Source organism: Sinocyclocheilus grahami, unplaced genomic scaffold, assembly GCF_001515645.1.
Source record: "Sinocyclocheilus grahami isolate Dianchi unplaced genomic scaffold, SAMN03320097.WGS_v1.1 scaffold318.1, whole genome shotgun sequence".
In the NCBI taxonomy this organism is placed as follows: domain Eukaryota; kingdom Metazoa; phylum Chordata; class Actinopteri; order Cypriniformes; family Cyprinidae; genus Sinocyclocheilus; species Sinocyclocheilus grahami.
Genome location: NW_015505497.1, coordinates 670,113 through 695,727, shown reverse-complemented (window position 1 = coordinate 695,727; position 25,615 = coordinate 670,113). Strand labels below are relative to the sequence as shown.

The following is a 25,615-nucleotide window of genomic DNA, read 5'->3' as shown; positions in this document are numbered from 1 at the left end:
GGCGCTTGTGTAAAAATGCTGTCAAAAATAATGTAATAGATTTTCTTTATCAATGAACTTTTATTAACTAAATTAAATCAACATTTGGTGTGACCATGCTTTACATTTAAAGCAGCTTTTGCCCTCGGTTTTTCAGGTAGCTTTGCAGGTAGGTCTCTTGAAGCATCTTGGAGAAGTTGCCACAATTCTTCTGGCTTTAGTCTGTCTCAGTTTGTTCTTTAAGTTTGTTATAAAAAATAACTTGACCCCCTAACAGCTCTTCCATGTCTCTTCTATACTTTCATTATTTTTTATTTATTCTAAAAAAACTTTTATATTGTTGGTCCATTGCATTCTGTTTTTATTTACAATTTGTACGGTGTCCCAACTTTTTTGGAATCGGGTTTGTATACATATACAGGGATACAGTACTGTGAAAAGTTTTAGGCGCTTGTGTAAAAATGCTGTCAAAAATAATGTAATAGATTTTCTTTATCAATGAACTTTTATTAACTAAATTAAATCAACATTTGGTGTGACCATGCTTTACATTTAAAGCAGCTTTTGCCCTCGGTTTTTCAGGTAGCTTTGCAGGTAGGTCTCTTGAAGCATCTTGGAGAAGTTGCCACAGTTCTTCTGGCTTTAGTCTGTCTCAGTTTGTTCTTTAAGTTTGTTATAAAAAATAACTTGACCCCCTAACAGCTCTTCCATGTCTCTTCTATACTTTCATTATTTTTTATTTATTCTAAAAAAACTTTTATATTGTTGGTTTGATTGCTTCTATTGTCCTCTTTTATAAGTAGCTTTGCATAAAAGCATCTGCTACATGAATAAATGTAATGTAAATAATCCCTTTAAACATATTTACATTACATACTGTATCACAAGTGTATTTTGTTTATAAAGTCTTAAAAATATAGTTGATGGGCAGCTAACTGAGCAATAAATGCCAAAAGACTTGGTTTAACTAACTTTAATAGATCTGCCCCAAAAGTTATATACATAAATTGCTGTAAAAATACTGATGAAAGAGCATGTAAATGCAGCCACTGCAAAAACCATCAACCATAAACACACAAACTGTCTGGAATGCTGATGTACCAGCTACTGTCAAAATGCACACAAGCCCCTAAAGACTTTACACATAAAGACACTGAGTGTGTCTCTGTGATAATATCTAATTTAAATAAATTAATATTTTAAATAAATATATAAATTATAATTAAAGTTTCGTACTGTGGTAAGTTAAAGTTCACCTTATGCAAAATGCTTAAAAGTTTCCACAAAAAGAGTTCCTTTCTGCATGAATACTGGCTACACAAACACAGATGAGGAACACAACACTCCAGGTTCACTCCAGGAGAGAAACTAATGTTAGCTTGTGAGCATCTTCATGACACCAAAACTGTCCGACAGTCTAAATCAAAACACCAAAAAGGGTATATTACTCAGGAAATTCACAGAAATTAATGATATCTACAAAAATTTGACGTTACAATAGGTAAATTTGGAAAAGACATCACGGACCTTAAAGCAACAAAAATCTAGGCATCTGTTCTCACATGTACTGAGAATAATTAAAGATATATTGAGCACACAGTGGGAAAAAGTGTAAAAAATAAACCTGAGGAAATTGTTTCAAACGTAAATAATGCATGAATGTTTCCTCTTTTTGGGTTCATAAGTGATAAATTTATGTAATTCATACATTATTTTTAAGTGTTGAATATTGTGTTCATAGCTGAGTGTTTGAATTTAAGTGGCTGGAGGAAGACTGCAAGGTACAATGGCACCACTTACGACAAAAACTTTGCTGTCAGTAAGCACCGTTTTAATCCAGTTATCCAAAACCTCAATAAATAAATCTCCTCTACTCTGCAAATAAAAACAACCTCAATGCACTGTCACCATCTGCATTAAAATTCACAACATCAACTGTCTGTATGCATTGCTCAGTTACTGTTCAAGCATTGAAGACGTGCTGACTCTTTAAATTCCCTCGACGAAACCTCACTATGAGCATCAGCGGTATAGAGTTGGACTTTTTCATTTTATTTGTGAATAGCAGTTCCATCGTGCTCCTATACTGCGGCACGATTCCAGCTCTGTTAGTCAATTATCATGACTTGATCTACAGGCCTCACGGGAGAACAGGCCAAATCACTATATATGCACACAAAACTGTTGTGAAACTTGTCCTGTTAAAACAGGCACTTCTGTTAGAGTCAAGATTCTTAGAGTCAAGAACATTTTATTAAACTGAAGAACCAATATTTTTAACCCACTTTTTGCCTCTTTGCATCTTTTTTCCACAATTTTGACTTCATATAAACTTGTAATTGTGAGATAAAAATTCTAACTCTTATAATTCATGGTCATATTATTTATATATTATATACATACATTATATATATATATATACTGTATATATATATATATATATATATTTATTTAAATTACTAATTACTTTTTCAATTACTTTTGACCGTAAAATCACAGCTAGCACATAATGGCATAAGAGTGACAACCTTTTTTAAATTTTTTTTTGAAAGATGCCAAATTTAATTTGTTAGTAACAAATAACATTTACTTTAGTTTTTTCTTTCAATTGTGAGTTCATCTCACAATTCCGAAACCACAATTCTGAATTCTTCTTAGATTTGCAAGTAAACATTTCGCAATTCTGAGTTTATATCTCACAATTCATAAATTGTTTTGTCTCAACTTTTTTTTCTCAGAATTGCGAGAAACAAACTCAGAATTCTGACTTTTTTCCTTACAATTTTTAAATCTCACAATTCTGAAATTTTATCAGCCACTTCTGACATTCTGAGTTTACATCTCGCAATTGTTGTTTTGTTTTCCGCCACAATATATATAATATAATTAGGGCCCTATGAAATCCTTTTTTTCCCCACAAATTCAGTTTTTCCCGTTTTAATTGTTAATTTGGAAAAAAAAAACATATATCTGCGCCATTCATTCACACAGACCATGAGGCAGACCATGCAGGATTCATATTGAAATAGTATTTTTGCTGCTTAATATTCACAGAGACTAGTCCATATCACATTTTTATTTATTCATCCAAATGTTGGCAAATTCTGTGACATTCCGTGTTACAGTAAATTAAAATTTTGACCAGATTCCGCGTTTCTGTCCACGTTTTCCGCATCACGGAAATCATAGGGCCCTAAGAATACAAAATAGGTCATTACTCTTTTTATCTCACAACTCTAACTTATTTTTTCTCACAAATGTGAATTTAAATCTTTTTTGCCAAAAAAATAAATAAAAGGTAATTTTATATCTCACCAGTTAGCCTTTGTTTCTTGCAATTGAAAGAAAAATCTATTAATCTTTTTATTCCGTGGCAGAAACGGACTTCCATACTTTATTTTCACGAGTGTACAGTCTCAGACTACATGTTCACAGTCAACCGTTTGGGGCCTTATTGAGTCCTCAAGAGAGAAGTGTTCTGTGTTGTCCTAATCGGTTATGCTAAGAATGCGATTTGGGTTTGAGAAAATTGGGCAGATAAAGAGGAGACAGAGATATAAGAGGGCAAAAACAGAGAGGAAAGTGAGAGATAAAGAGAGAGAGTCCATTGGCGTCACTGCTCGTAAGGCCTTGATGTGAGTCACTCATGTTTACCTGCGTCAAATGCGGCAGTGTTCCATCTCCTGAGAACCGCGAGACCCTCAACCCTTCCCGAGTCTCTCCCTCTGCTATTACTACCATCCCTCTTCTCTAATATCCTATACTGCCTCTAATCAGCCTTTTTCTGCATCTATTTTTCCACTCTCTCCATCCATTCAATATCTCTCTGTAATCATGCCTACTGCTCTGCATCCCTCACAGCCTTAAAGGGATAGTTCACCCAAAAATGAAAATTTGATGTTTATCTGCTTACCCCCAGGGCATCCAAGATGTAGGTGACTTTGTTTCTTCAGTAGAATGCAAACTGAGATTTTTAACTCCAGCCGTTGCAGTCTATCAGTCTTATAATGCATGGCAATGGTAACAAAAATTATGAGAGTAAAAAAAACATGCACAGACAAATCCAAATTAAACCCTGCGGCTTGTGACGACACATTGATGTCCTAAGACACGAAACGATCGGTTTGTGCGAGAAACCGAACAGTATTTATATCATATTTTACCTCTAATACAGCACTATGTCCAACTGCTTTTGAGCACGCGCATGGCATCCGGTGCGTGAGGCATGTACGCGCTCTGGCGTATTTTACGCAAGCGCCGGAAGTGATCTCTCGCATGTATACGTCACTCATTGTTTACACAGTGCACAGTCATTGTAGGTAAGACGGCTAATCAAAATGGTACTTACTTGCGCTTATCCGGATTGTTCAAACCGACTTAAAACTAAAAGATTACTTTCTCTCACGCAAACTCATTCGGGAGTGGTGACTTTCCACGTATTCCCAACTTCTGAGCCTGCTCGCCTGACGTTATTGTTGATTGCTCTTCGGCTGGATATCAACACACCCATTAACATAAACTACGCCAGCGCGCGTACACACCTCACGCACCGGATGCCGTGCGCGTGCTCAAAGCAGTTGGACATAGTGGTGTATCAGAGGTAAAATATTATATAAATACTGTTCGGTTTCTCGCACAAACTGATCATTTTGTGTCTTAGGACATCAAGGTGTCGTCACGAGCCGCAGGGTTTAATTTGGATTTGTCTGTGCATGTTTTTTTTTCTCTCATAAATTTTGTTACCATTGCCATGCATTATACGACTGATAGACTGCAACGGCTGGAGTTAAAAATTTCAGTTTGTGTTCTACTGAAGAAACAAAGTCACCTACATCTTGGATGCCCTGGGGGTAAGCAGATAAACATACAATTTTCATTTTTGGGTGAACTATCCCTTTAACTAGTTTTTCCAAACACTCCAGTAGATCTATGAAGATGGAATGCCAGCAATCGGCGTAAAGTTTGATCTACATCGCAGCTTGTTCTCGCCAAGAACCGCCCACTATAACAGGAACAGCCATCTGATTAACATATCAACTGACCAATCACAGTTAGGCTTTTATGCACAAAATTTTCACATAAACAACTAAAACTTAGGTATGTTTACGGCATAAGGGAATACGTTAAGAAAGGCTAACTCTGATGTTGATTTTACCCCTTTTTTATGACAGTGTAAGACAGTTATGGTCAGAGTAAATCTGAAATCAATGATCTGACAATAGCAATCTAGAACAAAATAAAATGACAGATCATTTTCAAACAGCACAAAAGTCTCCATAAACGATTGTAATCTGATTCTGAGCATTTTAAAATGTAATATACTCTAATTACAAATACTTAAAGGGGTCATATGATGCGATTTCAAGTTTTCCTTTCTCTTTGGAGTGTTACAAGCTGCTAGTGAATAGATAAGATCCCTAAAGTTTCAAAGACTAAAGTCTCAAACCCAAAGAGATATTCTTTATAAAAGTTGTCCACGCCCTCTTAAAACGCCTCGTTTAAACACACCCCCACATATCTACGTCATGATGTGGGAAGATTTGCATAACGCCGCCTAAATGTTCACGCAAAGAAAGGCGGCGTAACTTTGATTCTCGCTGTAGTATTGTTGCTGCCACCGCCACCATGTCGTGTGTGTTTCATTGCGAAAGCGAAACTACTTTGTTTGGTCTTCCAAAAAGAGGACACAACTAGAAATCAGTGGTTAAGATGTATTTACAACACTGTTCCAGAACAGTTCAAACCAAATATTCAGATGTGTGCAATGCATTTTACGGAGGACGAGGACTGTTTCCTGGGCGAGTAGCCTACAATGCCGGTGTTCTGACAAATAATGCTGACTCACAGACTGGAAGAACGTTTTCATATTTAAAGGATTTGCCACTGATGATTCAAACGCGAGTTTTGAGCAGAGTAGAGTAGCGCTTGTTGTTTGTCATTTCTCCGATCACAAATGCAGACAGGGTTTTATGTTTACGCGGCCCGATGCAACACAACGCGTAAAAAAACAGTAGAAGTCATTATAATCCGTAATTATGTCCCCACTGGATGCAACAAATGCCTAGTTTATAATGGGTTTTATTGGTTTCGTCTTGTCGCGCTGGGAGATGGCATCACAGTATGGTAAGGGGCGTAACATTTCCGTCACAACGCACTGGATAGCTGGCCAATCAGAGCACACCTCGCTTTTCAGACCGATGAGCTTTGTAAAAATCGACGCATTTCAGAAAGGCGGGGCATAGAGGAGAAACAATAATGTACAGTATGTGGAAAATAATGTGTTTTTTTAACCTTAAACCGCATAAACATTTCATTACACCAGATAATGTTCTTTTTTAGCAACGTCATATGACCCCTTTAATTTTTGGGATCTGATTATGTAATCCAGATTACATGTAATCAGTTACTACCCAGCACTGATTATATATTATTTCCTTTTAAAATAGAAATATCACTTATTAAAAATTATTTTGTATTAAAAAACCATTTTGTATCCTGACGGACCAATTAAAACCTGTGCAGCTTGAATCTTACGAACTACAAAGCCGACCAGTTGCAACGGAGTGTTGATTTTGAGAAAGCAACTGCCACCTGCAAAAGTGCAATGTGCCTTCGACAGTCTTTGAACCATTTTTGGTAGTTTGTGTGCATTCCATCTGCAGCTTTGACTAGAGTGGCACCTCAGAAACAACATGAAGACTCTTCAACAAATTCATGATGTCAACAGGTTACCTGTTGGGTCAGTGTGTCCCAGGGTCCCTGCTGTAGTCTCTGTCTATAGTTCGGATGAACATTGCTCCACACCTCCTCGAGAGACAGGGGTCGCCCATCTGTGATGGAGAATGAGTTTTTCTGATTACAGACCCCTTTGAGCGATTGCTTTCAAATGGATCACGCTTGGATGTGCTTGTTTGCTAACTTGTCCAATAACAGCTCCGAAAATGTTTACATGGCGGCTATTAATGTATTTACAGCACAAAGTCAAACTTTGTTGAGCACAGATGCGAGTTACTTTCTCAAAACTCAAACACTCCTGTCGAGATGGGATCTCAGTGTAAATGTTGAGACTGTTTTTGCAGCACACATAAACCAGACTTTGAGAAAGCAGAACACTGAGGGTTCTGAAATACACACACTGATAAGGGAAGCAGACAGCATATAAACAAGGCCGTGCAGTTTAATGATAGAAATGCAGTGAGAGAGAATGCCGTGTACCTAACGTGGAGGCTCTGAAATAGAGGACGGGGATCTGATAGCTGCAAGAATACAGAACGTGGTATTCATAGCGCAGCACAGCGTGAATTTCACATACTGCCTGAACTCCAGCCATTTCATCCTCAACGTTTGCCTAGAAAACAAGACAGAGAGAAACGGGTAGAAAGTAAAAGATAGAGACATGCCATTTAATGACAAAAATACAGACATATATGTGACAAAAAATGTCACATTTTGAGACAACATACTTAAAGTATTATTTCACTCAAAAATGAATATTCTATCATCATTTACTCACTATCTTGTTGTTCTAAACTCTTATGAATTATTTCAATCCATAGAATACAAAAGAAATTTATTAGAATGTTTACACTTCTCATTGTTGTACACAAAGTCTGGGGTAAGTAAGTTTTTTTTTTTTCTTTTAAAGAAATAAACATTTAAATTCAGAAAAAAATGCATTTAATTGATACTAAAGACATTTATAATGTTACAGAAGATTTATATTTCAAATAAATGCTGTTATTTTAAACTTTCAATTCATCACAGAATCCTGAAAAAAGTATTTTTTTCTCAAAAATTAAGCAGCACAACTGTTTTCAACATTGATAAGAAGAAATCAGCATATTAGAATGATTTCTGAAGGATCGTGTGACACTTACGACTGGAGTAATGATGCTGAAAATTCAGCTTTGCATCAGAGCACTAAATTGCATTTTAAAATATATTCAAATACAAATCAGTTTTTGAAATTCTAATAATATTTCACAATAGTACTGTTTTTATTGTATTTTTTGCTTAAATAAATGTAGCCTTGGTGGGCTCAAGAGACTTTCTTTTCAAAAATACTTATTTACTTTTGAAAGGGCATTCAAGCTCTAAAATTGAGAAAATAATAATAAAAAAATAAATAAACACTATAAAAGTGGTCCATAGGACTTATATCCTATATTGCCATATTGGATTCAAGTGATACTGTATACTGCAAAAGTCATATGCACTGAAAAATTTGGTGCAGAAACAATTTTCATACAGAAATTGCAAGACAATTTCACAATTAATTACAAAGAAATGGCAATTAACACAGAATTAAACATCTGAATTTTGAAGACGAAAGATGGAAATAGCATGTTGGAGTAAAACATACTTCAATAATCTTTATTTACAGTACAACTTGTGTGGATTAAACTTCTAGTGCTTTCATGTTGTTTTTGTTTTTGGCGCTCAACAGAATCCATCTCTGTTAACTGTCAGAATTCTCCTAAACTTCTCATTTTGTGCTCCAAAAGAAATATAGTCATTACATCATACAGGTTGAAGGGGCATGAATGAATACATTTCCATTCTATTCATATACAACAGATATGAAATCTTGCCACATAAATGCTAATTCGGTTTACACAGCTTCAATGATCTTCTGCAAGAAAAGGAAGTGGCTTTCCACATGCAAGAAGTCATGTATGGAGCCATATCACATATCTGATCCATGATACGTGTGCAGACTTGCCATTAACCCTGAGCTGTGATACCAAACCCAAAGCCAGCGACACACGCGAGTGATTCATCAAGCAGTATGTGACTTCATTCTTCTTCCCAAAACTTGACTGATGAAAACAAGATCTCCTTAACAGTCCGTGTGGGCAACAACGTGTGTTTACCTTTTTGCTTTCCTCTTGCATCCTTCATTGATAGGATGTTGTTGACATGTTGAGGGAGTTTATACACTCCCCGCTTTGTGTTGTGGAGCATGAGTAATGGCATCATACACAGGACCCTCGAGCGGGTCCACATGCACAAATGTTGTGCAGACTGTTTACCAAGGTTACCTCTCTTTCAGGTGGCGCGCACTGGATTTTCCCGCTCTTTCTCGACCTGCAACCCCTGGAGATTAATTGGCTGTCAGAATGTGGAATAAAGGTTTAGGGTGCTGCAACTTGCATAAGCACAGATAAACAGGAAGGCATGCTGTCATACTTGGGAGGAGTTCACAACCATTACTGAGGAATAACTAGAACTAACAGCGACACAGCTAACTTACTGTAACTACATTATGTAGACATCACAGTGTAGCTTCGCCACTAACAAGCTACTTTTATTGACAAGTAGCCATGTAACACAACAGAAGGTAACAATTTGGAAAGTCATATTTGTTTTAGTAAATCAGTTAAATTGGACAGTTGTAAAGATGATATAAATCAAACAAATCAAAAGGAAACGATTTACTGATTCAAGTCTTGGTGCAGGATTTTGCATGAAACCCTTAGTGTTTCATGCCATGTTATTGAAAAATACTGCTTTTATTAAATTATACATAATATAATCTTATTGTAATTTTTTATATTATTATTATTATTATTACTACGACTACAATAATAATATTATATTTGAAGTATTATTCAAGTTCTATATTGAAGCTATATGGGGTGAAATATATTTGAACAATAACAACAACAATGACAATAATAATACTTTTTCATATATTTAAAAGATATTGCACCCTTACATAGCTTTGGCGTTTTAGCTACTATTAATGAATTTGAGCTTGAAAAATATTATGTAATAATATAATAATAATATTTTTATCTATCTATCTATCTATCTATCTATCTGTATGTCTATCTATCTATATTCAAATGAATTAATAACAGTAAATTACATTGAAGCTATATGGGGTGAAATAAATATGATACATTTTAGTATATTATTAAATAATAATAATTATTATTATTATTATTAATGTTATTGTTATTATTACCAATATACTATAATATAATATAGTATAATATAATTATTATTATTATTATTATTACTACCAATAATGTATTTTATTGTTACCAATAATATTTATCTATTTATCTACTTTTAATGAATTTGAGCTTTAAAAATATTATGTTATATTTATCTATCTATCTATCTATCTATCTATCTATCTATCTATCTATCTGTATGTCTATCTATCTATATTCAAATGAATTAATAACAGTAAATTACATTGAAGCTATATGGGGTGAAATAAATATGATACATTTTAGTATATTATTAAATAATAATAATTATTATTATTATTATTAATGTTATTGTTATTATTACCAATATACTATAATATAATATAGTATAATATAATTATTATTATTATTATTATTACTACCAATAATGTATTTTATTGTTACCAATAATAATAATAATATATTATTGTTACCGATATTGTTATTGTTATTATTATTATTATATAATTGATGCTATAAAGAGGGCAATATTTTATTAAAAAAATAAAAAGAAATGTTAAAAAAATTATTAAAATTATTAAAAATTATAATATAATATTATCAATACTTATTATATTATTATTATATTGTTTTACACACACACACACACACACACACACTTAAATATAAATAACTATACCAATAACAAATAAATATTATTAAAATATTCAAGGTCAGATAAATACTACACTGAAGCAACATCAGAGCACAACATATTTTAAATATATATATATAAAAAAATTAAAAAAAGTAATAATTACTAGAATTATAATACTTTTTCATTTTATATAATATACATTTAAACAATATTGCCCCCTTCAGTGTAGTTAGCTTTTGTTATTAGTTTGTAGGCTCCTACTTCTCAAAACAATAGCTTGATTGTAATAGAACTACTTTATAATAAAACTACTTCATGATTTAAAAAAAAGTCCTAAATTAGCACTCCTAAATGGCACCTGTGACATGATTTCTGTCACAAGGAGGACGCTTTGAGACGCTATGACATCACTATGGCCTTTGCGGTTCACACTGATACGCGCAGGTTTAATTAGTGATAGTGTCTGAGCGAAAAGTTGGATCAGCAGCGGCGGTGGCTGGATCCCTGGCAGCTTCAATGCAGGCTCAAGGATTGTTCACGCATCCATGCCTTCACCGATAATATCTCCTGCCTCCCATACAAGCGCAGTCTTGAGAGACACACTACTACTGTTTCACATCCGACGTCTGTCAGGAATGAAAGGGTTTGGAAAGAGGGAAGGCAGGTCAAATAAACAATGACGTCATGCTTTTTCCAAACAGTACCGGCATTGAAAGGTAAAATATCTCACCTAGAGGCTGTAAAATAATGTGGGGGATGATGAGTAAAGCAGAAGACGCATTCAATTTGGGGTCCGCCGTGGCAGGAACTCATTTAGCAAAACGAATATTCACAGCTCTCATTCAACCTTTGCATAACTCACTTTTCGACTGCATTTGGAATTCAAATAAAGGACAAAGGTTCAGCTGCTGTTCGTGCACCGCTTAAAAATTTCAAAAGGTCAAGTTCAAAAAGGGGCGTTTATTAACCTTGAAATGTGTTTCTAGCAACAACTTCTGGCATCCGCCGCTGTTTGTTGTCATTCAAACGCTGCCGTGTTTACGTTCAAGCAGGTGTACAGACGTAACGGTGCAATCGCTAAACGACGGCACCTGTTCAACTCCACAAACACGAGAGCAAAGGAAAGGGCTGCGTGGCACGTTGCAGCAGACGCTTTAAATAGCATCGTCTAAAGAGATCTAACAGAGCCATGAGCTCAGGTATACACTTTATACGCGCACCGTTTTTCACTGTCAAAAGGAAGATCAATACTGGACGCGCAATAGCAGAATAGAAGACGTTCCCTTCGCTTACCTGAATACCAGCGCATGGCTGGGTAATTTTAGAGGATGATGAGGGATGGGCTCTTTCATTAACCTAAATAAGCCCTAATTATGGGTTTAATTATCCTAGTAATTCCGCTTACACTCTTCGCACTTAAAGGATTAAAATATATTTTGCTTCTGCATGCATCTCTTGGGGAACAAATAAAGATCGCTTCCTTAAATGTGGTTATATAGCAGCACTCTAGTGGTTGAGTGAGACCCAAAAAAAGAGCCTGTCCTAAAAGGGAAAACAATGCTGACTGCAAATAATAAAATGCATCTAACCATGTAGTCGTGACTTGCAATGAAAATAAATATTTGAACCCCCAAAAAATTCTATGCTTAATTATTGGCTGAAACCATTTTAAATCACTACTAAAACTGTAAAGTATGGAGGGCCAAATTACTCAAAATTAAATCATCACATAAATGTTGAAATACCTAAATCGTTAAATACATAATTCAATAATTGAATACATAAATAATATATTAATAATTAAGCAGTTGAGAAGAACATTCTACTGCCTACAAACATAAAGAAGACACTATAAGGACTGCCATTCTTGTTTACTGAAGTAACGACCCCTTCATGTACAGCTGCTCATAGACAAAGAGTAACATTGAGCACAGCTCCACAGGAGTCAGGTGTGTGGCACTGAAAGGGTTAACCCTGATAGATTTTTGTTGAGTGAGGCATTTATTCACTCCCTAAAAGAATTCCACCACTCAAAACAGGATACCACAAAAAAGAAAAAAGCAGTCCTGGCTTCTCTAATCTTCCACAGATCTTTTTGGATTTTTTTTCTTCCTTTCCTCAACAATGGGGGGAAAAAAGAGGCTTTCTTGTAGCCTGCAAGCTACTGCTTGCTGGCGAACAGTCTTTACCAAGGTCAAGTTTTCTAAATGTTCTTTTATGCAGGGCATGTCAGGTGACGTGCGCTGTGGCACGACTGCACGCAAGAGTGAACAAAGGAGATGCTGATGTTGAGTTGGCATCACTGCAGACAATACTGGCCTTTTGGTCTATTAGTAATTCACCTGCAATTGATAAATTGCACAAAAATATGCTCACATTTCAACTCAAAAGCAAAACGATGAAACAATAAGGCATTTGCATAACGAGTTACATAAACACAAAGCCTATTTTTTTCCATTAGGATTTTTTGCTTGAGATTTAGGCACATTTTAAGCTGTTTCTTTCTACTTGAAATATACAACAAATACTGCCTTGATGAATTAACATTACAATTTATATATTATACTACTGTACACGATTTATTTTTGCGTTACAACAATATTTTTTGCTTGAGATTTATGCACATTTTCCCTTCTAAATTCCCATTACCATAATGAATCGGGACATTTCACTGTCAAGTAATTTTTTATTTTTATTTAAAATATACAACTGATACTACCATGATGAATACATAATTCATAAATTATATATATATATATTTTTTTTTTTTGCATTACAACAATTACAATTTTTTTTTTTTTGCTTGAGATTTATGCACATTTTCCTGTCTAAATTCTCATTATTATAATAAACTGGGACATTTTACAGTAAAATTGTTTTGTTGCACAGAAAATATACAACAGACACTTCCAAGATGAATATAATATAATATAATATAATATAATATAATATAATATAATATAATCTTGTATAGACCAAGATCAAGAGAGTTGGCTAGTTTTGCAGATGAGATACGTATGTATACTAGGGATGCACGATATATCGGCCACCATATCGGTATCGGCCCATATCGGCTCATTTTTTCTGTTAGTGGTATGTCGCAAAAATTTCTCATCGGGGCCTCCCTAATATATATATATATATATATATATATATATATATATATATATAAACTAGAGCAAATACAGTACATAGATAAATATTGTAATGGACTAGCCTTAACCACAGAATACCAGATGGATTGCATTATAATCAGTTACTTAATAAAAACAAAAATTGCTTTCTCCAATAGCACTGAAATATGGCATAATCTCCTTCATGAAAGAAGAAGGTGTCGAGTCTTCCCTAGTCTGTGTGAGCTGAATGTAAATATGCAAGAAGTCGAGTCATTTGCAATCAGCCGGAAGGGCTTACTAATGAAATGGGATGAGAGTGGAGGTAAAGAAAAATCAGCCACAAGGCACAACCCCCATTTTGGAGGAGATCATTTAAACCGGTATACGAATCAAAATACTTTGCTGATACTACCTTCAAAGATTGTTTTTTTTTTTTAAACCAAGCGTACATACTCTTTAAAGTTTAAATATGTGTCACACCACCATTTTTTCCCCAAATGGAGAATGCATATAGTGTGCAGACAAAGCTAAACGATTGAGTGTGCAACACCCTGATGGACAAAAGAGCATAAACATCTTAATAGTAACATAAAATCGTATGCCAACATTAGCAAGTTTTTCCAAAACTAAACCCAGCACGGTTATAAAGTGCGGGATTTAGTTAAAGTGTTTCCTTCAGGTAATTGATCCAGTATGTGGGGAAACACTTAGGTCAATCTTCATTTTTGGTGGCCCATTTAGTCAGGGTTTATAAATGGACTGGCTCATTCTACCTGGTTCAGAGACAATATGCTTTTATGACCAAAATGGGTAAAATGAAGTGCTGTGGGATGACTTGATCGTCAAAGGTTTATACTTAGTGCTCAAATCACTAACCATAAGTATGAGTAAATAGTAAAAGTGATACTCGTCTTACCTGGATATCATCTGTCACCATGTTTTCATCCTGCATGGAACACTCATGTTGTTTGTGCAAAACGCTTGGCTTTACAGGGATGAGAACAGTCTTCTTCATGAAGCCTTCATCAGTGCACTAGAACAACGTACAAAACCTGTCAAGAATATGTCATTCACATTTTACCAATAAAACAATAAAAAAAGCAATTTTTAAAAATTATATAGGCCTACATTATATTTTGGTTATAGAAATAGTTCACACAAAAATGCAAATTTGCAGAAAATGTATTCACCCTCAGGTCATCCAATATGTAGACAAGTTTGTTTCAATTTGGGGAAATATATTATTACATCACACTTGCTCACCAATGGATCCTCTGCAGTGATTGGGTGGAGCCAAACAGCTGATAAAAACATCACAATAATCCACAAGTAATCCACATCACTCCAGCCCATCAATTAATGTCTTGTGAAATGGAAAGCTGCATGTTTGTAAGAAACAAATCCACCACTAACATGTTTTTAACTTCAAACCATTGCTTCCAAAATATGAAAAATATGAGCCTTCTATCCATAATATTGCTTTCTCCAGTAAAAAAAGTAATCTCATCTGAATCAGGAGAGAAATATACATAGCTCAAGCACTGATTATAGGAGAAATCAGTTCAGAATAGTTCTAAACAAATATGTCAGTAGATTTTGATGACAAAAGAGGATGGACTTTTTCACTGGAGGAAGTGTTATTATGGATTATTATTATGGGCTCACATTTTGGCCAGAAGTGACAGTTTAAAGTTAAAACACCTTCATGATAGATATGTTTCTTATAAGCACTCAGCTTTTAACTTCACAAGACATCAATTGATGGACTGGAGTGGTGTGGATGTCTTGTGGATTATTGTGATGTTTTTATCAGCTGATTGGACTCTCATTCTGACGGCACCCATTCACTGCAGAGGATCCATTTGTGAGCAAGTGATGTACTGCTACATTTCTCCAAATCTGTTCTGATGAAGATACAAACTCCTCTACATCTTGGATGACCTGAGGGTGAGTAAATTTTCAGCATTTTGTTTTGTCATTTTTGGATGAACTACTAATTTAAACAAAGCCTTTTTTATGTTCCTCAGAGTTAACTTTGGACACAAGCATCTGGTAAATGTAAGTTGTATTACAATATTACAGTTGTATTACAGTTATTTTAAACATTACGGCAGTGAGAACCTAAAAAGTAGTGAGAACATTGGGAGAGAATATCATCGTCATTAATGTCAAAACACCAAATAAGTTAAAAATAGGCTTAATTTTCTTCATCTTCAAAATAAAAAAAATTTCTTGACATGTTTTGTGAGATTCCCACTTTTTTCTTTCATTCTGATCCTCTAAGGAGAACAAGTAGGCCCAGACTTTGTGGAGTTACTCAAAAATTCACTTCACCTTGATCTGCTCCCAGCTCCAGCCATCCTGGATGGTCTCAGAGTGTTGGAGAAAGAGCTGACAGCAAAGCCGGAAGGTCCTTTCATCCAGGTAACACGACGCAGGGTTTCTCTCACCTGCCATCTGAGGGTAAGATTAAGCACATTTCAATAGCTAATAACTGAAGATCACTTCAACTTCATGCTCCAAAACAAACACTCAACAAAGTCAACTTGAAACACCATTCTCAACCATTTTGCTTCTGTAATGTGATTTCCAGGTAAGAATATGGGATAAGACAACATGCAATTTTTTCCATCAGGAGTTGATTGGACCAGGAAGGCATGGTTATTGGAATAACATGGACATTAATCGAACACAGTTGCACCAGGAATCTGTGTTAAGAAAGCAAACTTTGAAAATTCTATTGTTGACTTTAAATTCTCTTAATAAATCCACATGCAGATTTGGAATCGTCGAAACACAAATTCCATCACAACTTTAGGTCGCTGGATCGCAGCAGCGGCTCTGGCTTCAATTACTCAAGAGGAAACGGTTGATTCGCTAAGTGGCCCTTTCCTGCTCGTGCCTCTTTCACCTGCTTTGCATGAACAAGCAGAAATGAGAAACATCAAACAAACCCATTTATTCACATCTTCACTGATCAGCCGGTTTAGTGAGCATCTACAACTCCAAAGTAAATGGATGCAACATGGCTTGATTAATTACAGCGTATGACGCAATAGACAAAATGTGCTCCACTTGAACGGATTAGCAGTGTCTGTGTGTCTAGCTGTAGTCCAATTCTGACATGTTGGGGAAGGACAATTCTTTAAATGATGGTTAGTACGTACTATGAATCGTAATTCAGATGGGATAGGCCACATTTGAAGCCATTCTCGATAAACTCACAATTATGAACTCAAGATTTTTTTTCAGAACTTTTTCACTTGTCAGAAAGATTGTGTATTCCAATTATTACGATGAATAAACAGAATTAATATTATGGACTATATGATTGGAGAAGTCCTGCAAAATGACCAGAAAGAAGCCGGTCATTTTCACTGAAGGGTCCATTTATGGCATTTCGATTAAACATTATGAGGTCGAAATAATAGTAAAAAAATATCTATATATATATTTTTTAATTGAAACATATGGTTGAATTGTCTACAATGTAATCTGTAACATGCATTTTAGAACATAGATTAAGAAAAATCATGCTGACTATAATTTAAGGTTTTAGTAAATATTACGAACTGTGAAGAACCATTATTGTGCATCCAATTTTATTTTCAAGAGACAATAGAGAATAAAAGAATAAATATTATTTTTATGGTTGTTGTTAGTTTGTTATAGTTCAACATGGTGAATATAGCATGTGCAGGAATGTATTTATATTACACACCTTCATATTTAAAGAGATAGTTCACCCAAAACTTTCTATGGATGTTAACGGCTATCATCAACGGTTTGGTTACCAACATTCTTCAAAATATCTTTTTTTGGGCTGAATAGAAGAAAGAAACTTGCACAGGATGAGTAAATGATGGCAGAATTGTCATTTTTGGATGAACTAGCCCTTTAAAGAAGGCATTTCATTAAACTCTCTTAGGGTACACGATGTGCTAAAAATGAGTTTTTTTCTTTGTTTTTCGTGTACAGACAAACATGTTGTTAAAACAGTGCATGTCAGGCCAGTAGTTGGCAGTCATTTTGGAAAGTAACACTACGCAAACATGTATGCGCATAATGTCACCGTTATCACAAATGTGCGTTTTTGCAGTTTATATAGAGATTAACAATGTTGTTATCAAAAAGCTCCACTTTGAAACCACTTTGTTTTCTAAAGTTTGCGTTTTCAGACCGCCAAAATGGCGTTTGTCTTGTAAATGAACAGTGTGAATGGTGTAGCGTAAACGCCCCCCTCAGAAAAATCACTGTATTCAGACAGGTTTTCACATAGACGCACCAGCTGCCATTGGTCAAAAAACAGATAGTCCCGCCCCAAACTCAACACCATTGGCTGAGTCAATGTTGGACTGGTCAGGATACTCAAACAAAACAATGAAAAGCCTACTTGAAGCCACTAATTATAGTATTTCCACTATTTGAATGATCTACTTATAAACATGCTTTTTAATAAGCATAATGCAGATGTCTCTGTTTATTACATTTGTAAAGGAAGTGTTTTAACATCTAAAAATGACACAAATCACATTAAACTTCCAAATATCATTATTTCATTGTATTGACCTCTCAGCTATGACGGCAGCCTCCTGAGACATTATAGCCTGAAAGATCAGGAGTCTGTTTAACATGTTTTCAGGGAACACCCTTTACTGATATTGACGTTACATAAACGCGTGATATGGCGTCTCAACATAAAGTTTGAGCCTCAGCTCACGTGGCGCTTCAACCGTGCAGCACTCGAGAGCACATATTTATAAAGTCTACAGCAACGTTGCTGCGGTAACTGCATTGCGCGTTTTTTGACTTTATTGTAATTTCTAAAACGCCGACTGTCTGACATGTTACATTGCTGCTGCATGACTCGGAGCTGTCATAAAGAACATCCACGCCAGCGCAAACTGCTCTATCTCTCTGTCTTACCATGATCTCACTCGGCTACTTCCGGGATCCTGAGCGCGGAGGGGGAGAACGGAACAGCCAATGTTATTCAGCACAGGCGGTTTCAAGCCGCCCACTTTGGAAAAAAAGCACAGCGCAGACATTAGAGGACAGAGAGCAGTTAAAACATTCGCCAAAATAATATACACAACCGAAAAGAGAAAAGATGAGCGTCCACAACGAGGCACTTTCTACCAAACTAAAGATGTGACGCATTTTTAGTAGCCATTGCATTTTTAAATGCTCATTTATTGCCTCATCTAATCATGCAGTGAATCTACATTTCAATCCATAGTGTATTTATAAAGACTTTTTAGTAGTAAGATGGCAGAGAATTAAACAAGACCATTAAACATCTTCCAGAGTCCTTATTAGCTTAAAATATAACCAGTTGAATATTAGTAGCTAACAGTATATTAACAACAAAAAGTATGCTCTAGGATTTAAGAGGGGGCTACCTCATTTTTTTGTCATCTGAAAGATATGTAGGATATAATTTTATCGAATTTGATACATTAAAACATTTATTTAAAACTTGCATAGTAGGGAATGATCTAACCAACCAACTAGTCAAGAAAATAGTAACATGACCACAATATATAAAATAGTGAAAATAACTGAAAACAGTTCAGCGTTTAAACCCATTTTACTTCCATTATTTTAATGTATTTCAGAGTGAAACATGGGGAAAAATGCATGAAGGGAACTGATTGGGTGGTGAAAGTGTTACCAGGACCCAATGTAGTTTGCTTAAACAATGGTTGACCTGCATACTAGCATACTACTGTTTCTGCCATATGTTAGTATGATAGTATGTTATTCTGAAATCAGCCAATAGCTGAGTAGCTATTTAGCTATTGGTTAACATTAACTATTAGGATGGCTGTGTTCGAAATGGCATACTTGCTTACTGCCCAGTACACAGTACAGACTGCCTACTATTTTTTTTAAAGAATAGTGTGTGAAACAGTATACAACAAGCAATAAATGTTTCAGAGTAGTATGCTTAAGTGCTGTCACTTGACAAACACTGAACATTAATTCAGCACAGCTGTCAAGGTTGTTACCTTAGAAACAAATGAGCTAACTGTTCTTTTTACAAAGGCTTGTTAATAAGGCTTCATACTAGTAAACGATGCTATATTGCCCAATTGAACTCATTTCATAATTGATTAACTGTATTGGACATATTGGACAGAACTAAATCAACACTGAGCTGTCTTTATTGATATTTTTGGTAGTTACACTAAGTGGTGATATATTAAAAAGCGATATATTCTAGTTACACTAAATGCAAATAATGATCAATTCTGTTTACACTAAAATAGCAGCATTTTCTTTAGCAACAGGCGTGTAAATAGTAGTTAGGTGGCGGATATGAAAGTGAAAGTGACGTGACCTATACTCAGAATTAGTGCTCTGCATTTACCCATCCAAAGTGCACACACACAGCAGTGAACACACACCGTGAACACACACCCGGAGCAGTGGGCAGCCATTTATGCTGCGGCGCCCGGGGAGCAGTTGGGGGTTCGGTGCCTTGCTCAAGGGCACCTCAGTCGTGGTATTGAAGGTGAGAGAGAGCGCTGTACATTCACTCCCCCCACCTACAATCCCTGCCGGTACGAGACTCGAACCCGCAACCTTTGGGTTACGAGTCCGACTCTCTAACCATTAGGCCACGACGACTTAAATGATCTATATATAAATTGTATTAGATGAATGCCACTTTATTGGGACAAAAACCTACCTAAAGCATACACAACACTGTATTATTGAGGCGTTTTATTTCCACTTTTCAAATATTGACTTAATTTTTTTTTGAAAATAAACTTCTTTCTGATCTGGTATGTGATGGGAAAAGGAGAAGCATGAGTTTGACAAAAGCCAGGATCAAACTCGGGTCGACTACGCAGTAGTAATTTTTGTAATTTTAGTAATTTTTGAGCAAAAGCAAACAGCTCACGTTTTACTCGCTGCGCCACTGATACTTCGGAAAAGCTTTTGCAGTCTTTTGCAGTGCTGTTAAAGGGGTAATATGATACTTTTTTAAAGATCATTATTTTGTGTATTTGGTGTAACAGAATATGGTGGCAGAGTCTTAACTTTGATAAAGAATATCTCTTTGGTTTTGAGACTTTAGTCTTTGCAACTTCAGGGATCTTATCTATGCACAATCAGCTTGTAACACTCCAAAGAGAAAGGAAAACTTGAAATCGCATCATATGACCCCTTTAATCACAGCCAGGCATTGGTGGGCGGAGTTAATGTAAATAGCCTCTGCCAACAAATTGGTCTATTTGTCCTTATATAGTAATACACTCCATTTCTTTTTAGAGCTGCTTGACAGTGGAATAGAATTCTGTTTGCATAATTGAAATATTTTTATTTATACATTTTATTTATATATTATATTGCTGCAATATTATTATTATTTAATATCTTTGAAAGAATCTGTACTGTATAAAGCGCTATAAAGATAAAGGTGACGTCATTTGATGATCGGAAACGTGCTGTAGAGATTAAAGTACAATTTATGTCCTACTAACGATACTGTTTTTAGATACACAGCGATAGTTTGTAGTATACATGTATATGTATATACCTACAAATACAAGTGTTACATTTATAATTACTATTCCCCACCTCCAGTTCACTCACGCGTTTGAAGATGAAGCGTCACATGGAGCGTGTTGCGTTCTGGGAAACAGTATCCCATGCAGCGTCTTCAGATGCATACATCAAATTTCAGCCAATGTAGCAGGTATTCTGGGCTTTTCCGTGCATACAGAAAATTCACATACTATTCACAGTATACACACAGCATACTGCAATATAGTATGGTAGCATGCCATTCTGAACAGCTTCTGTACTGATTTCAGTGTACTTGAGTTATATTTAACAGATTCTGGCGAATATAGTAGGTCATCTGGGTATTACATGCATACAGAAAATTTGCATACTATGCACAGCATACATACTGGATACTGCAGAAATAGTAAGAGTAGTATGATAGTACGGCATTTCAAACACAGCCCATGTGTGGCCTACCTGACACTGCCATTTTAGAAGTAGTGTGCTATATTTTGATCAGTTTGATTATCTTTGCAATATCATGCAATCTACGCATCATCCATAATATGATGAAGACAGTGCATTAGGAAGTAAATAGGTAAGTAAATAGTCCATTTTGATTCAGTGTTTACTGTCACATTTACTGTGTTTACATGCACAAAAATATTCTGATATGCATGGTCCGATTATGTCAGCTTTGTTTAAACGCAGCCAGATTGCAATAAGGACATTAAGCCAATAATCCAGTTCCTAAACATCAGAATATACAATTTGATTCAAAATGTTGTGTCATTTAAATCCTTTATTTGAAATGTCAACCAAACACTTATATTGTTTTAAAGTATTTAGCCGGAATTTGGTTGATTTGGTTAAAGTAGTTAAGGCTCTACTTTAGTTTAACATTGTGTAAAATCCATTTGTCTGGAAATATAAAAGTAATCAATTATTATTTGCATTAAACGCACGTTTTTCAGAAAATAACATAATATAAAAATAAGTAAAGATTTGCTTTTGGATTGTACCACACGGTCATTTATCCATTTAGGGGTGTTTTTCTGTCTGTAGTGCCATTTATCAACTTTTTAGAAGGTAAAACAAATTCGATGCAAAACCGTTAGTTATCTCTGTACTTCATGCAGAGATATGTAATTCTGCACGACCCCAAAAAAACCTTACTTCAATCACCAGTACAAGCAGAAACTGAAGAATCCGCTCCACATTTGCAATTTCACTTTAAATTTGGCCAGTGACAGTAGAGGGTGTGATTGCTTGTGAGAGGAACAGCCAGTTGTTTAAAATCCCTCTCAGTACGGTTTCAACTTCCCCTCAGTGCCGGGTATGACTGTGTGTGCGTGTGTGTGTGTGTGTGTGTGTGTGTGTGTGTGTGTGCGTTCCACAGACAGAGCGCTGGAGATAAGAAAGGGGTTGTGTTTCTGTTGGGGCGGGGCCGAGTAACTGTCACTCACGCGAGTTACCCAACAAAATGGGCGTTCCTTCTCGGCGCTCGGTCCAATGAGAGCCATCGCTCCTGTAGTCACCATGGTGACGGGGTTGTGTCCGGGGAGGCTGTGATGGGTTGACAGGTGCGTGACAATCGGAGCTCTCTGCAAGCATGTACGCCAAAGGCAAGAGTAACAACGTACCGTCCGACATCCAAGCGAGGGAAAAGTAAGTTTTATTTAAGAGCGGGGAAATCTCTATAATGAAGACAGCGCGCGGCCAGACTTTTAACAAGCGGCGGAAACGCTCTGTTCCTCGGATGCTGTGTTGTCTCTGACAGCGCTTGTAGTTCATGTAAGAAAGTTGTTGTCAGTTGTCAGTTACGCGCTGGTAGAATTTCTGGCGTCTAATTAACGCGACATTACTCCGCATAAGTTAAGAGATAAGAAGACTAAACTGTATAGGCGAACTGTCGATAAAAAGAGTACATTTCTGCATCAGTAATTATTTATTTATGCACGCGAAGTTGCCGTATAGCTAATTTCAAGGATTTCTACATCTCAATTTTGTATTGGAATAAGGTGAGTACACAAGTGTGTTTGTCTTTAAAAGAAAAGTGTATGGGAAATACGGTACGTACCCGTTTACACGTTTAAAAGACACTTTCTGCCAGCCAGGTGAGCCGTTGTTAAAAGAACGAACGCTGTTGCTGTGTTCCGTGCGCTCGCGGGAGAGTATGATTGGCGTGAAAAGTTCCAGCTCGCGCGAGCGACTGAAGTACAGCGCGCGAAAGAGTATGATTGAGGTTTCAGCAGGAAAAGTTCCGAGTGTGACTGACCTGCGCGCGATGGAAATGTTCGCGCGGGGAACGTCAATCATACACGCTTCCGCGCGTCAATCCTACTCTCTCGCGCGCGCCGCGAGCTGAGACTTCTTGTTTGGCTGCGCGCGAATCTCGGTCAAGATGGGGATGGCACGACGAGAAGTCCGTCGACCTGAGGAGATGCATTTTCCTCTATTTTATATCATTCTACATTATTTTATGTATGTTTAGTTTGTTTGGTAATGTCTTCTTCGTGGAAGAACGCACTAAATAGGGAAAAATAGAGTTGAAATGATATCCAGTACACTTACAACGTTTTTTTTTTGAGGGGACATCTTTATTTAGGAGCTTCCAAGAGAACTTTGTAATGAATTGATTGTGGATTTAGTGATATGTTGGAAGTATTTCTTACTTGAGTGTGTTTGGCCATTAATGTGGAGGTTTTAGAGTGTCCTAGAATGATGTCTAGCACACCTTTAACCTTTCTGAGAGGAATGTTTGTTAGGAGCCTCCAAAAGGACGTTTTGTATTGGTGTATTTAGCGTGTCAATTGTGGGGATTTTGGAGTATCATCATTGCTAAGAAGATGATGTTATGGACATGGGGAGCTTATTTGACAAGTGTCAGTCAATCAGAAAGTGTCACCTCACCCATTGATTTCCTGTGGTTAAAAACGGCATTATTATTCTCATATCTGCCTTTGTTGTCAGTCTGAACGCACACAGTTTTGTCTTCCTGCAGTGAGGTCTTGTCTTGAAGTAATTTTTTTTTTTTTTTGCATTGGTTAAAAGTTTGGGAATGGAAAGATGAAATCCCTATGGAAGTTTGACTCATACTGTATGTGATTTTTAATTGCATATTCAGTGTGAATGAAAAGCTTTACCTGTATCCCAAGGATTAAACCGATATTTAGTAGACAGACTGTATTTAGTTAATTGTTTTCAGAGATCTCACAAGCTGGTTAAATCATCTGATAGAATGTCTTTTTGGAAAGCAAATCTCAGCATCAAAAGGATAAAAGTGTGATGTCCTTAAGTGACAAAAGAAGCTTTTGACATAATGTTTTATTTGATAGGAAGTGCAGAATCAGTCAGTTCTGTTTTAACACTAAAGCTGTTTGAATTGGACAACCGCTAGACTATGGTGTTGTAGCACCGGCAGGTTTAAAGAGGTGACTGCTTTGAGAAGATCACAGTACCTTTTATCTCTTTTCTTGAAAGAAAAGTGGACAAGTGGTTAACTGTCAAGGAGGATGGTTTGTGTGATATGAGAAAGGGAAAAAAATGAAAAACTCAACGCTGATGTCCCAACGGCTTGAAAAGTGTGCAAAGCACAGAATTAATCTGTTCCATTGTTGATGGAAGTTAGGCTTCGTTTTTAGTTTGGCAATTACCATAAACATACATACATAATCTTGCCAATGAACACATTTAGTCCTGAAATATACCACATGGATGTTGCATTTTCATTAATGCAGTAGGCACTATAGTGAGCATTAGCGCCAATTGTCGTCCTCTATGATCGGTTTTCTGTTCCATGTCAGGTACTATGATGGCAAATCAACAGTTGGAAGATAATACTGCTGGGCAAGTTCAAGTTAGTTAAACAAATGCTTATAGCTAACTACCTGAATCCAGTCTAATTGCACAGACAGTACATTTTCTATTGTCTAATATATGCAGATTTACTCACAATCTTACTCTTCAATTCCATGAAATTAGATGAAAATAGATCAAATCAAATTTTTTGATTTTACTCAGAAAATCTGCAAAACAGAATTGAAAACTGATTACCTGTTGACAAAGTTGTTTGCATATTTTATAACTGATAATCTCAAAATGGCCACATATTGGCACATTAATTGGACTAGCGAATATTTTTGGTCTGTGACTGCTATTGAGGTTTGTTACGGCCACAAATGCAAAAACTAGTGTTTAATTTGTACTAGTGGTCAAACGACATATTGGCCAATCAGTCAGCCAATATCTGCCATTTTTTAATTATCAGCATCAACCGATGAGTTATTCTGTTTGGCCAATGTGTCGGGAGCAGGACATTTATTTTGACAGCACCTAACGGCATGGAGCTCCATTTCATCTTCATTAGATGATTCATTTACTGTCTCTGTTTAAGTTTTTCTTTACAGTACAACTTTAAAATT

The 25,615-nt window shown here is 36.0% G+C and overlaps 2 protein-coding genes across 3 annotated transcripts in view; one reads left to right on the top strand and one right to left on the bottom strand.

The window, feature by feature from the left end:
- atg10 (ATG10 autophagy related 10 homolog (S. cerevisiae)) overlaps positions 1–23,547 on the bottom strand; it is a 35,849-nt gene extending 12,302 nt beyond the window's left edge. Inside the window, exons 1-6 of one of the 2 annotated variants that reach the window (XM_016294480.1) lie at positions 23,272–23,303; positions 18,600–18,693; positions 16,008–16,130; positions 14,590–14,706; positions 7,195–7,327; positions 6,712–6,809 (exon numbers count right to left, since the gene is read on the bottom strand). In XM_016294480.1, coding sequence (XP_016149966.1) covers positions 6,712–6,809; positions 7,195–7,327; positions 14,590–14,706; positions 16,008–16,130; positions 18,600–18,602 — 474 coding nt within the window. In that variant the 5' untranslated portion in view covers positions 18,603–18,693; positions 23,272–23,303. Of the gene's footprint in view, positions 1–6,711; positions 6,810–7,194; positions 7,328–14,589; positions 14,707–16,007; positions 16,131–18,599; positions 18,694–23,271; positions 23,304–23,469 lie in introns of those variants that run through there. The other variant, XM_016294481.1, reaches the window with a different exon arrangement.
- ssbp2b (single stranded DNA binding protein 2b) overlaps positions 22,721–25,615 on the top strand; it is a 73,924-nt gene continuing 71,029 nt past the window's right edge. Inside the window, exon 1 of the mRNA XM_016294479.1 lies at positions 22,721–22,859. Coding sequence (XP_016149965.1) covers positions 22,804–22,859 — 56 coding nt within the window. The 5' untranslated portion in view covers positions 22,721–22,803. The remainder of the gene's footprint in view (positions 22,860–25,615) is intronic.